We start from the raw sequence: 14232 nt of genomic DNA, 5'->3' as shown, positions 1-14232 counted from the left end.
GACACACAGCAGGGGAGCAGAGTGACTGGTGGATAGGAATAACAGCGCAACGTCAGAACTAAAACCAAAAAGTCCACCAAGGCTGATTTCCACTGCTCTCTGCTGTTTTTAGCAACTTACCATTGCAACAAAGGCAAAATTAAAAAAGCAAACAAACAATGTACTTAAATGAAAGTAGAACAGAAATAGTTTATTTCGCAAAACGAAATATATATATCGGTCAAATGTAGGCTACCCATGATTGTCAAAAATATTGAACGATACAAACGTATTTCAAATCCTAACATTTCATACAAACGCTGTTGCATCATTGCGAAACCACACAAACACACACACACACACTTATTACAAGTGTCTTCAGTCTTATTCTGGCTTTTTTTTAACAAATTATTTTCCTGGTCCTTCGTAGTCAAACTGCACGAGGATATGTCTCAAATTTGCAATTTACACGCAGTGACGTCATTTAAGATATTTTTAGACATTTAAGACAAATATGGTGATATGGCAACAAATAGTTACACTGTCAAAGATTTTTTAATTCATTTTATGCCTGCTGATAAAATTAGGGAAGCCATTGACGGTCCACAGGAATGCTTTAGCAAGAGATTTTTTTAAACACCTTCTATAAATAATTTTGTTCTTGAGGGAAGCACCTGTTCCATGACAATTTGTGTTACATGACTCGAAAACTAACTCTTAAAATGTCCAGCTTTTCCAGCACACATGGGATCCTTGATCATGATATGGATATCTAAGCAGTGGGCTGATAAGCATCTCACGCCCTCTACTGGTAGAACAGTTAAACAACAAAGAGTGGAACTGATAATGATAACAAGTCCATGGGGATGTTTGGGCCATCATGCTCCATACACAAACATCCAGTTCCTTTAATGGTGTCAGTAAACACTAAATCACTCATCTGATACCCTCTCTTTCTTCACACAATCCTTAACCAGTGTGACTAATTAGAGAACAAACTGACCACGTGTTCATGAAAGGCACCCTGGGTGACAGAGACCACAATGTAGTCACAATGTAGTCTTTTGGACGTGCTACAGTATTCTTGATATGGTAAAAATAACTTATTATTGAACATTTAATCAAGGGGAGTTCGGTCATAACACTCAGTAACTTCTTTTGTAACAGAAGCGTTAGTTAGGCTGGTCTGCCAGGTTCATGTACTGGTCACCTGCCAGTGTTGAGGTTGAAATAACGGCCATAAAGGGATTTACAGAGCCCTTTTAACCCTGTTCAGCTGACGGCAGACAGTAGGTAGGTAGGTAGCACCAACAAGGTTAACCTAAGTTGCCATGTTCAAGTTATCCTGTTGAGTTTCAGGTCCGTAACGAGGTCTGCAGAGCTTTCATGTCCCTCAGCAGCCTCAGATTCCTCTTGCTGCGCTCCCCTGGTTTAAGTTTGACTGCTCCAGCAGAGCGACCTCTAGTGGTCACTGTGGTAGTCACTCTCACCTCGTCCCTACTGCTCCGCCTACGATTACCACCGGCTTCCTTCCGCAACTTCTTCATCTAGAGGGAAAAAGACAAAGGTGAAGGATGGGAGAGATGAAAGAAAACAATGTGTTTGTATTAAACTGGCTGCATGAATTGTGTTCTTGTTTGAACTCATACCTGTGTTTTGTGTTTGTACAGCTTGCTAATCTGCTCTCCTTTCCTCTCCATTTTCAGCAACAGCCGCTCTTGGTCCCTCTGGAGTTCTTTTCTCTCCCGCTCAGACACACTGGCCTCCACCTGCCTCATCAACTCATCCTGCTCCCTGCAACACACACGTACGCACACAAGCATGCATGCATGCAGAATAAAGTTCAACACTCATTCATAAAGTATTCATAAATGTTGTGTGCAAGTCACTTCTAATCTAGTTCAGATGCAACTGCACACTCATTCAGGTGCATACACACACACACACACTCACAGGCTCATGAGTCGGAGCTCCTCCTGTAGTGCTTGCAGCAGCTCTGATAGCTCCTCCCCACTGGTGGAGGAGGAGGAAGACGAACTGTCTGAGCGGCTGTGATTGGCCGTCTCGGAGCTGCTTGGGTTGTGAGAGAGGACACGGCTGTTGCAGAGCTGGGGCTGGTGCTGCTTCAGGAGAGACAAAACTGACTGGACGTTGGCTCTGACTGAGTGGCTGCAGCCTACTGACTGAAGGCCAGATAGAAGAGGGGAAGGATTGTCAATATGAGAGAGACAGAGAGAGACAGAGTAAGGGAGGTGCAGCGCTTAAGACTACATACTACATAATGTCAACTAAAAAAACACAAATTCATGTATGTCCATACTACCGTTCCAGCTACAAAAGGTACATCTCCGAGGCTCAGCCTGTAGTGTGGCTGTGTGTGGGAAGACTGCTGCGGTAAAGGATGCTGGAAAGGGAAGATCAACATACAAATCAGTAGGCTGCACAGTAAAATGCAATATTGGTCAACAAAAACATTTTCACACTCAAAAACATTGAGAAAAGCAGTAAGAAATAGAGTATAGAAAGAAAGACAATACTGTTTTCATCCATTTCATACCATTTTATCATTTTAATTTATCCTAATTAATACCTAATTTAAATTCCTCTCTGTCCAATTCTATATGACATGTCTAGATCTAGTAACACGGCGCAGAAGCCCCTGGTTGCAGCTGTCTTGTCATGTTAGTTCAAACATGAATTTAAGAAGGTTCAGAGAGAAAGAAACGGTCTCAGTGCGCTAAAACAGTAGTGAAGCCACTGAACACTCCTGGGAAGGTCTTTACCTTTGAAGTGGACCTTTTGCCTTTGGACCGTCTCCTGGATGGGCGGGGAGACACGGACTGGAGCAGGATCCTATTGGCCTCCAAACCTGTCTGTAACTGAGGAGAGCAGAACACAGAAATGTACTAAACCATTTATATTTAGTCATTTAGCAGATGCTCTTATCCAGAGCAAGTAAAACAACAGGCTAAGCTTCCCGTCATGTGTAACCAACATTACAAGCTGCCAATAGGGAGTGCAAGGGATAAAACACTCGCAAAACAGAGTGAGTGTCTATCTACCTGGTTGGCTTTGTCCTGGACCAGTTTTCTCTGGTGCTCCTCCTCCTGTAGTTTCATCTCCAACTCACGAATCTTTATCTGACGCACACACACACACACACACACACACAGAGTCATCATCTTTGTTGCCGTCACATCAGTTGTAAAGGTCAGTACGGATTCTTAAACTGTTTCTCTATTTGATGTTTGTCTTGGCTGTGTATACCTCAGCGTTGTTCTGCGTGTGTGTGAGCCTGAGGTACTCCTGCTCCAGGCGCTCCAGCTTCTCCAACTGGGCATGCTCAGACACAGGGTCAAGCTCTTGGTCAGCTGACCTGGTTGTCTCCATGGAAACCTGAGAGTGTAGAGAACAATTTACACAATACATTTTCATGTTAAACATTAAATCGCTGTATGAGTGTAGTTTTTAGTGTTGTTTTAGAGTCTTAGCTTCTACGGCACAGCCTCTGACACTGTGCTACACTGTGCTACACTGAGCTAACCTGCTGTTTGAGCAGGCTAGTCCTGTCTGCCTTGGTATGGCGCACCATCCTCCTCATGTGGTCCAGCTGTCTCTCCAGCTGCACACAGCGAGACTCCGCAGCAGCTAGGTGGGTGATCAACACTGTGAAAGAGAACGAATGGACACAATGAGATAGGGAGAGAAAATATCAACAAGATGCAGGAAAATGAACAAGGGCGGGATATAATTTAGTAAAAAGCCAACTTTAAAGTGTGTGCACCTCTGTAGGATGTTATGTGTCATTACACCCTATCCACACACTCACCTTGGTTGCAGTTGGAATGGTCACTTGTCTCTCTCCCTATGTCTCTCGGGTTGTTTGTGTCTGAGAAGCTTTGTGTGAATTTCTCACTCTGCAGCTGTGTGTGTGATGTGTCTTTCCCCATAGTGCGCAGACTGAGCTCTGCACATCCTTTCTCCAACTCCAACCTCCTGATCTTCTCCTGGAGGTTCCTCAGGGCAGATAAGATTGCTACACATGCACACACACATGCACACACACATTATAAAGACCATATGATACCTTTATGTGATGTACAATTAGATGTAAGAATGATTAGATAATTAGATTAGATGTAAGAATGAATGCATAGAGGGATGTATTGATAGATTCAAAGCATCTTCGGGGCATGTATATAGTATTGGTGGAATAGTGTCAGAAAAATATGGGATTTGGAGGTTGGGAAAGATGAATAGAAGGGGGACCTTAGGGATGGAATGAGTAGATGTCAGCACAGCTCAGACATTCAAGTAGTGTGGTATCATGTTGCACATGCTGTAACCATGGAGCTCTGATACACCACAATACCTGGATGGAAACTGTGTGTGTGTGGCAAAACAACACACACACACAGATGCACACAGTTACCTGCGCTGCTGGTCTCTGGGAAGGCCTTGCTGGGTGGTGATGACAGTCGACATGTGTGGTGCGTGCGTGTTTGGGGTGTGTGATGCACGAGTGTGTTGATGAAGGGACGGTGAGCAGGATAGTCTTTGTAAGATGGCAATGACAGGCTGCCAGATACTAATCCACTGGGTGGTGGTGGACACAGCACCTGTAGAGAACCACGGCTAAATGTTGAACAACCTCCACAACATCCTATATTCACACTGACACTAAACAGGACACATCTCTGTCTCTGTGACGAGGAGCTGCACATTCACATGCACTTCAAAAACACTTAATAACAATACAACACCATAACGTTAGTGTACTGCACCTGCTCACTTCCGCTCAAAGAGGCACCTGAACCAGCAAAGGTAGTACATAAAGTGCAATACTACACTAGTTCATATAACAAATTGAGTAGCATAAAGCGTTACAGCATGAATCGGTTGTTCGCCCTGCTCATTTTAAATACCACACAGTGAGGTAAAACTTCAACACACTAGCCAACGTCTCTATTATTTCGTGCAACAACAGCTGGTAGTGACAGCTACTAGGTAACAGCTCTTCGTGCAATCTAACAGCTACTAACTTAGCTCTTCGTGGAATCTAACTTGGCCAGCATCACAGAGAATGCACGGGTTTTATTCTTCCTTTTGCCAACTTAGCTATCGTACCAACTAGTAAGCTAGCTAGCATAAAGCTACAACTTAAAACTGACTACCTTCTCCCGCGTAGCATCAGCAGCGGGTGGTTTTGACAGAGTCTCCATTGAAATCCAGCCAATCCGGCCAGCCTAGCTGGTACTAAAACTAGCAAGGAAAGTATGCTAGTATAAAAATAACTATATAACGTTAACTAGTTACTTCCTAATTACTACTGACAGTTACGTCAACTAAGCGCCGTTTATACCACCACTGGTAACGTTAAAGAGTTGTGAAAACATCATTTGGTCATCTATACAAGCTTGGGTTTCCGAAGGGTAAAAATGATATTAATCCCAGTCTGTCCCGTTGTGTCACTGTGCACGTAGACGTTATATTTTTCAGCTGCGACTCTTCCTTCCTCGGCGTGTCCTCTGCGTGTCTGTTCAAACAAAACAAACGCACCAGGCATTCTACCCGGAAATGTAGTTTTTACTCGCCCGATAATCTACAGGTTTGAACGGAGATGCACTGTCATAAAACTACAATAACAGCAAATGATCTGTGAGGGGTGGGGACAGAGTTTGCAAGACTTGCCGGGAATTTTATGGCAAGTGCGCTAGTCGTGGGATTTCCAGAGGAGGTGGGTGACAAGTAATGATAGCTGCTCATTGTTTAGCATACACTACAAACGTTTGTCTAAATAACGTATTGAATATGGGTGAAAACCACCAGCCAGTATGGTAGCTTTAGCTCAGCTAATGTTAGCTGTCGCAGGCTCTTAATAACTTGCAGCCATGCTGATTTAGCATAACTGCAAGCTAACCAGGATTCGTCACCATCCTTACAGTTACCCAGTGAAAAGGAAAGTGTGTTACGCAGTCTAACAACCACTGTTACTAATTTACTAATGACTTATTATCATAGAGAAAGCTCCGATAGTTGTACTGTAATGTAAAATGTATGACTCACTTGACCCTCATAACATCTTGCTAAACAGAAACACTGACGAAAAATGACTTTAGGCTATAGTTAACGTTAGTATTTCTATAATATCCCTTACCTGCAGTGTTTATGTGGTAATCAGTGATGATTTTCGTATAGTGATCTTATCGCATTATGTGGCATTTGTTAGTTCCTATAGTATCACTGCAATGTTTGTATAATATTCAAATAGAGACGTATCCCTTTGCTGTGATAAAAAGAGTCATATTATTACTCTAGGTTCTCTATTTTTTGAGAACAGCATGAATCAGGGCTAAAAGACTGAACCTCTACTCTGCAGGGGAATTTTCTTGCTGTCAACCTTCCAGGTGTAAAGGGATCACACACTTCCCCACGTCATCATGTCCTCAGAGAGCACCTTGTAAGTCTGCTCAAATGCTCACCTTGCTCCTATTGTTAATTTGAATGGAGGCAGAGTTTTTTTTATCTGTTATTCTTGAATTACTTTATCTCAAACAGAATATGAAAGTGGACCTAATAGCACAGATTGTGCTTGTGCGGGTTGTTCCAGACATTTGTCAGTGATTAATGATGTTCATATCCAGATAATGTATGGATAAATCTAAAGAATCAGCTGTGTGGTTCTATAGTAATCACCTGATTGGTTCTTTTGCATGACTGTCTGGTGTTATGTTTCCAGGGATGATGAGGATACCTTTAAGATCCTTATCGCCACAGATATTCACCTTGGTTACCTGGAGAAGGATGCTATTCGTGGGAACGACACTTACAACACATTGGATGAGATCCTGAAATGTGCCAAGGCAAATCAGGTATATGCCGGTTGCTATGTGTGTGTGTCTGAGTGAATGGTTGTATGTGTGTCGGATGAATAAGTCAACCTCAAATGTGTGTGTTTCTCTGTCTGAATACATAGGCATCCCAAAACCTGCTGCAGGCCTTAGCCTACCTCTCCTTTCTTGTTTTCTCTGCAGGTAGATTTCATCCTGCTGGGAGGTGATTTGTTCCATGAGAACAAACCTTCACGGCGCTGCCTCCACACCTGCGTCACTATGCTAAGACAATACTGCATGGGAGACTCTCCCATACTCTTCAACATACTCAGCGACCAGGCTGTCAACTTCAGCACCAGCAAGTCCGTTCCTATCTGTCTGTGAAACTTGTGTGTGGTCATTCCTGCAGGCATTGTATTCTTGTTGAATGAGAATGTTATTGTAATGTTGTGTATGTGTGTGTGTGTGTGTGTTTAGGTTCCCCTGGGTTAACTATCAGGATGAAAACCTCAACATCTCTATTCCTGTATTCAGTGTTCACGGTAACCATGATGACCCAACTGGGGTGAGTTGCTTCCAATGTAAAAAACATTCACTCATGATATGACTGAACCTTAATGTGTGTGTGCCTGTGCCTGTATGTTTGTTTGTGTGTAATGCTCTCTTTCTTTCCTCAAGTCTGAAGGTTTGTGTGCATTGGATCTGCTGAGCTCTTGTGGCCTCGTCAATCACTTTGGTCGCTCCCAGTCAGTGGAGAGAATAGAGATTAGTCCCATCCTCATGCAGAAAGGCAACACCAAACTAGCCTTATATGGCCTTGGTGAGTGTGTGTGTGTTTGGGTGGAATGGTGGCGAATGGTGATATTCATTCCAAAAGTAATCTTTGACTTTGTTCTGAGGTTGATAATAGTAGGCAGTCTTCTTGGTGCAGTATAACTTGTATGTGGATGTATGTATTTGTGTGCAGGCTCCATCCCTGACGAGCGCCTGTACAGGATGTTTGTCAACAACCAGGTAACCATGCTTCGCCCCAAAGAAGACCAAGACGACTGGTTTAACCTCTTCACCATCCACCAGAACAGGTATGTGTGTATGTGCATGTTGTTGGAAAGTCATTTTTTACCAACGAAGGCAACTCCCCCCTTCCCACCTCACCCTTAGGAGGGAATTGCTCTAAATTTTGTCATACAGTGAAGAATCTCAGGACATCAGAGAAGGTGCAGGCTAAAGGCCATCTGATGCAAACTGTGTGCCTCTGTACCTTTTACTTTTTCTTAAAGCTTGGAATGCAGGATGGGACTGGGGAGGGCAGATATAGCAGAGGAAACTAAAGCAACTCATGTTTTCATGTTAAGAGGGTACATAAAAGCCTGGGTGGCCTTGGCCAGGCAGAGAAGGATGATGCTTGTTCATAGGCTGGCTTGTTCTCTCTCTTGATGCATTGAGATTAATAAACCTTTTAAAATACAGTCGTATGCCTGTTCTTGAGCTCTGTGCCTTCCACACCTACTGTAGGTGCATTGCCTTATTTTACAAAGCCAATTGCTGAATTAGGATTAGGATTAGGATTTAAATAGTTACATTTTTCATATATCTGCCTGTATCCTGTTTTTTTTTTTACAATTTGACATATCTTCTCTATCTTTGTGTGTTTTTCTAGGAGCAAGCATGGTCCCACTAACTACATCCCAGAGCAGTTTCTGGATGACTTTATTGACCTGGTAGTGTGGGGTCACGAGCATGAGTGTTTGATCGCCCCCACCAGGAATGAACAGCAGCTCTTCTACGTCACACAGCCTGGCAGCTCCGTAGCCACCTCCTTGTCCCCTGGAGAGGCCGCCAAGAAGTACAAATACACACACACATACACAATTGATGGTACAGATAAATTGAGCCACATTTCAGAGTATGTGTCTACAAGGGATGCAATAACAAAGCCAGTTTTGTTCCAGCGATACAAAAATCCCATACTACCTCTGTTTGTGTGAATGCAGGCACATAGGCCTGCTGAGGGTGAAGGGTCGTAAGATGAACCTGCAGAAGATCCCCCTAAAGACGGTGCGTCAGTTCTTCATCCAAGACGTGGTGCTGGCTGACCACCAAGACCTCTTCACACCTGATACGCCTCAGGTCACAAAGAAGGTGGAGAACTTCTGCCATGCCAAGGTAACACTCAAAGACACCAACAAACACATACAGTCAGTACTTCTCTAATATATATCGCTGAATCAGCTCATCTAATTTCCCTTTTCTCTCTCTCTGTCATTGTCTAGGTCGTAGAGATGCTTGAGGAAGCTGAAAGAGATAGACTGGGGAGTCCGCTCACCCCAGAGAAACCTCTGATTCGCATCAGGGTAAGATAGACATGAGCACGCTTACAGTACATGCACACACCCACATACATACACTGCATTAGAATTCAGCGACTTCTGTCATCTCCTTCCCCAGGTGGACTACAGTGGGGGCTTTGAGGCATTCAACACTTCTCGCTTCAGTCAGAAGTTTGTGGACCGCGTGGCCAACCCCAAAGACGTCATTCACTTTGTCAGACGGCGCGAGCACAAGGAAGCCATCAAAGGTCTCATGCAAACTAAATATACAGCTATTCATTGTTCACTTTTTTGATTTGCTGGCCATTTAACTTTTTTCATTTATTGTGCTTTTTAGATGAGATCAATGTCGACTATGGCCAGCTGTTAAAAAACACTGCAGTTGAGGGGCTGAGAGTGGAGGACCTGGTTAAACAATACTTTGAAGCAGCCGAACAGGTACACACACACACACACACACACACACACACACACACACACATGCACACACACTAAGTAGTAGTAATGATAATAACTTTATTTTTTGTAGCACCATTCATACATAGAATACAACTCGAAGTGCTTTACATGAAATAAATGATTTAAAACAATGACAAGCAAAACAAAATCAAGAATACAAGCAAAAGCAAGATAGAATTTGTCTAGTAAAATTACATTAAAAAAGGAAGATAAAAATAGGTAAGTAAGGATAATATTTAAAAAATTGAAATATTCTTTTATCCTATCCTAGGACCTGTACTATCTGTATATCCTTTTGATAAGTGTGTGCGCATGTCTTCACAGAAGGTACAGCTGTCCCTGCTGACTGAGCAGGGCATGGGGAAAGCCATCCAGGAGTTTGTGGACAAAGACGAGAAAGACGCCATCGAGGAACTGATCACCTACCAGCTGGAGAAGACACAGCGCCACCTCCAGGCCAGAGGAGTCTCCACAGAACAGGATATAGACACAGAGGTAGGAGAGGAGACGGGGGAGGGGGGAGGGGGAGGAGGGGGATGGGAGGCTGGAAGAGTAGCCATATGTTGTTATAAGAATGACATATTTGTCTCTTCAGATCCGGCTTTTCAGAGACTCCAAAAAGAACACAACTGAGGAAGAGGAGGAAATCAGAGAAGTAAGTAATGAATGCGCACAGGACACACACATAATAATTTTGTTTTAAGATACCTCTTCTTCCACTTACTGTCCTCTCTACACTCTCTCTTCTGTCCCTTTCTCTACCTTTCTCTCTCTCATTCTCTTCCTTTCCCTCCCTCCCTCTGTCTCAGGCTATCGACAGAGCCAAAGCTCACCGTTTGGAGCGAGGTGACCTGGACATATCAGACGAGCTGGCTGATGTTGCTATGGACTCTGACGAGGGCCCCTCAGCCCCTCCCCCCACGCGAGGCCGAGGGAGGGGCAGCAGAGGGAGGGGTGGCGGCCGGGGGAGGGGGAGAGGTGAGTTATCATGACTGCTAGTGTAGTCATCTTGAAGTGATGTTCGGACCACAGCAGTTTTCAGGTTTCAGGATCACTGCACTTCAATCAGTCAAATGGATATGTTCAATGAAGATATATGATAATATTAAATTGGGCTTGGGAGTATTTTATTTTAAGAATATTTTAAATTGTATAAAGGGGGTATCTGTTCATCCAGGTGCAGCTGCCACTGAACCAAAGCCAGCAAGTCGGGGCCGTTCCCAGAAATCCTCCGCCCCGAGCCAAAGCAGAAGCATCATGGATGGTAGGGTTGTGTGACTGTGCGTGTGTGTTGGTCTGTGTACACACAATATACACTGCACTCATATGCCAGTCCAAGGCTTCAAGGAGAATTCATGGAAATCTTACTGTGTTTTATCAGTGCGTAAATATTTCCCTTCCACCCCTGCCTCCTCCTGCCCCTCCTCTCTCCATTTCCTCCTTACTTTCACCGCGCCACCGCTCCTTTAATCTCTCTCTCTCTATACTTCTGCCTCACGCTTCAGCGTTCCAGGCTCCATCCCAGAGACCATCTCGCTCCGGAGCCGCCAAGTCCTACACAGAAGATGAGGTAAATGAAACGACCACACACACACAAACACACAACACCCACACACACACACCTCCTTTCATTCTGTACTTGAACGGTACCATAGCGCTGAAGCGATAAATTGATTAATCGATTAGTCGATTGACAGAAAATTAACTGATTCGAATTTTGATAATTGGTTAATTGTTTTAGTCATTTATCAGTAAAAATACCAAACATTTGCTGGTTACAGCTTCACAAATGCTAAGATTAGGTTGTTTTTCTCAGTTTCATATCATTATAAATACTTTGGGGTTTTTGGCTGCTGATCAGAATAAGTAAGACATTTTAAGACATCACTTTGGGCTCTGCTAACGTGATGGGCATTTGTCATTATTTTTCACATTTTAGACTAAATGATTAATCTATTAATCAAAAAATCGTTAATAAAAATCATCATTAGTTGTTAGCCCTAGTGTACCGTCCTCCAACCTTCTCTCTCATCCTTTATTAATCTCCAGATGTTCATTGAAGACTCTGATGAAGATATACCCACAATGAAAGCTACGAGACCCACTCCAAGGTATGGTTTGTCTGTCTACGGTCTAGTCTAGTCTCTGAAGTCAGAAAAAGCTAGATCCATACACAGACTCGCATATATACACACTCACCACTTTATTTTTATTTTTCTCCTTCCCTCTCCTTAGCCTTACATTTAAATTGAGATGCATTTGTCCTCCCTTGTTTGACTTGTCTCTGTCCTTCTCTTTCTTACCCTAGACCAGCGTCGTCGTCCTCCGCTAAGCGCAGCTCCCAGAGCCAGAGCCAGAGCCAGTCATTTAGAGGAGTTGAATTTGATGACAGTGACGATGAGGTATGGTGAGGCCGTTCTGTGAATAGAGATGGTCCTATAATGTGCAATGAGTTTTGGGGTGCAGGGTATGGGAGTACATATGCACAGTATGTCTCTTTTTCCATTTTTTAAGACTCCATAAAGTGAAAAGTAACTTGACCTGTTAAGCGGGATACCTACCTAACCATGTCTTGGCAAGGCTCAGAGAGATGCTGGAAAATGAACATGTAAAAATGGACAAACAGCTTTGAATGGACCTCAAGACATAAAATAAACACTGGAAAGTGTAGAATATGGGACCTTTAACATGTTTTGATTAACATCTCTTAGCAAGTTAGGGTACAGTGCTGGCTGGTTTTACATTAACAAGAATACAGTTCTGCCAGTTTGCACTTATTATGGATTGGCTTGTGTTTATATAATCCTAACCCTTCCAGCAAAGTTACACAAAGTATGATGATACAATCTGTTTAACTATAATTGCACTAATTTATTTTCTCATTGTTTGTATTGCCAACTTCTCAAACAATCCATGTAAATAATGATATGTGTAATCTGTTGCTATCGTTGGCTTTTGGCTATCATATATCTAACAAAAACAATGCTTACCCCCACCCTTCAACTGACAGAATCCTACATCCACTCATATTTCCTTATTAGAACTACTTGTCATGAATTTAGCTCTTATTTCCATATCAAAGGGTCTTAATTTTTCAGTTTCTTTGTCAGTGTTTTAATCACTCTCTCCATCTCTGCCTCTCTCTGTCTTGATCCAGGATGATCCATTTAAAGGCGCCAGCAGTCGTGCACGGAGATAACCTTAACCACATCCATTATATAACAGCTGTTCATGTTTTTTTTTTTCATGTTTTTGATTGGCTGAAAAGCCATGAATGTTAACTGGCAAGTGAGCTGCTGCAGAATTGCTCTGAAGGGCTCCCAAGTGCGTGTTTTGACTGACTTGGCATTCGGTTCACTTTATGTTGATATTAAATAATTACATTGGTCAGCTACTGTAGGTTAGAATTATACCTATCCAGTCATTCCACATGCAGTGCCTGTTTTGGTTGAAGGCGAGGCTGTGATTGGAGGGAACTTCTGGGTGACCCAAGTTATGTTCAGCTATTGCAACCCCACCTGCTGGCCAACACCAGTAGTCCAAACTTTACCCTGTGTTGGGTTTTGTCATTGGACTGTGTAGGACTTATTACTGACAGGAAGTAATAAATGGTTCTTTTCTATATACACAGCTGTCTCTTTGTCTCTGTTTGACATGCTCTGTCCTTAAATAATGTGGCTGCATGGTTAGGAAGCCTTGTGTTGTTAAGCTGGTTAATGAACTTAACCGCCTTGCAATGCCCCTAGTCATTTTAAGGATCTGCTCTAGGCTTCCAATGTTTTGTGAAGAGCAAATATGTTATAAAGCCCAAAAAGGATATTATTCTGGGTGAAACTGTCATAGGTATTTCTTATTTGTATGATCCATAATTCAAACGTTTTCACATATTTTGCTTAAAGAGTAATTCTGCATCCACTTTTAAAAAAATGCAAGACACTGGGCGTTAAGAACAGGGGCCAGTTGCATAAAGCTAGTTTAAGACTAGTCTAAGCCTTAGACTGGTCTTAGATTCTCACGTTGGACTAGGCTAATTAAGACTGTCTGTTACTTAAATATTACGACTGACTTATTTTGAGGTAGAAAAGATAGCCACCTTCCCCCTGGCTAATCTTGAGTTAAGAACTTTGTTGTTGTGGCAACGAGTCAGCCTAACTGTGAGTGGGAAGTTTAAATACTGAAGCTGTTTCATAAAAGGTGGCAAATCTCTGTTTTTTGGAAAGACCTGAAAAAGAGAACGAGACAGAAACAACACATTAGAGATCTACAACAATCAAGAAGTTGTAGGAACGGGTAAATATAAGTGTCTATAGCAAGTTTGACTTAAGGTCACATTTAAGTCTAAGACTAGGTCTATCTTTATGCAACTGGCCCCAGGGGAGAATAGGGAGGGTATGAGTTTGGGCCGGGTTGGTGAGAAGAGGAACGGGTGGAGTGTTTGTGGGCATGTGCACATTGTGATGGGTTAGGATGGTAACATTTTTCATCAAATGACGTATCTCATGACAGTTGTCCTCGTACACAGCTGCATCTCCAGCTGAACACCAGCTGCTAATTTTAACCACTGGAGGGCGAACTGAGCCAGGTTTAGTGAGATAAATATGGCACCATTGTTGTATTTCAGCTACATAGTA

General features: G+C 42.9%; 2 protein-coding genes across 3 annotated transcripts; one reads left to right on the top strand and one right to left on the bottom strand.

Annotated features, from left to right (window-relative positions):
• Window positions 1-221: 221 nt before the first annotated feature.
• cep57 (centrosomal protein 57) lies at window positions 222-5395 on the bottom strand. Of its 2 annotated transcripts, none has more exons than XM_071519243.1 (11): window positions 5154-5395; window positions 4412-4598; window positions 3809-4015; window positions 3524-3645; window positions 3247-3375; window positions 3042-3119; window positions 2763-2858; window positions 2300-2383; window positions 1933-2162; window positions 1629-1773; window positions 222-1526 (listed from the first exon to the last, which is right to left on the bottom strand). In XM_071519243.1, exons 1-11 carry the CDS (start codon window positions 5199-5201, stop codon window positions 1335-1337), a joined length of 1518 nt encoding a protein of 505 aa, XP_071375344.1. In that variant the 5' UTR covers window positions 5202-5395; the 3' UTR covers window positions 222-1334. The 2 variants fall into 2 exon arrangements, with proteins under 2 accessions (XP_071375344.1, XP_071375345.1); XM_071519244.1 differs by having other exon boundaries at window positions 2303-2383.
• Window positions 5396-5672: 277 nt separating this feature from the next.
• mre11a (MRE11 homolog A, double strand break repair nuclease) lies at window positions 5673-13227 on the top strand. The gene is made up of 20 exons (XM_071519241.1): window positions 5673-5716; window positions 6359-6439; window positions 6719-6851; window positions 7014-7174; window positions 7290-7377; window positions 7491-7632; window positions 7780-7894; window positions 8473-8658; window positions 8807-8978; window positions 9086-9166; window positions 9261-9390; window positions 9480-9580; window positions 9926-10096; window positions 10197-10256; window positions 10411-10579; window positions 10779-10865; window positions 11107-11171; window positions 11651-11712; window positions 11910-12003; window positions 12759-13227. The coding sequence occupies exons 2-20, from the start codon at window positions 6420-6422 to the stop codon at window positions 12798-12800; spliced, it is 2079 nt and encodes a 692-aa protein (XP_071375342.1). The 5' UTR covers window positions 5673-5716; window positions 6359-6419; the 3' UTR covers window positions 12801-13227.
• The last annotated feature ends 1005 nt before the right edge of the window (window positions 13228-14232 follow it).

The sequence above is a fragment of the Centroberyx affinis genome, unplaced genomic scaffold (genome assembly GCF_046629955.1).
Source record: "Centroberyx affinis isolate AG114_WGS23_722 - 3 ecotype Tasmania unplaced genomic scaffold, CSIRO-AGI_Caff_v1 ptg000677l_1, whole genome shotgun sequence".
In the NCBI taxonomy this organism is placed as follows: Eukaryota; Metazoa; Chordata; class Actinopteri; order Beryciformes; family Berycidae; genus Centroberyx; species Centroberyx affinis.
The sequence above is the reverse complement of the archived record's forward strand: the minus strand, read 5'-3'. Positions and strand labels throughout refer to the sequence as shown.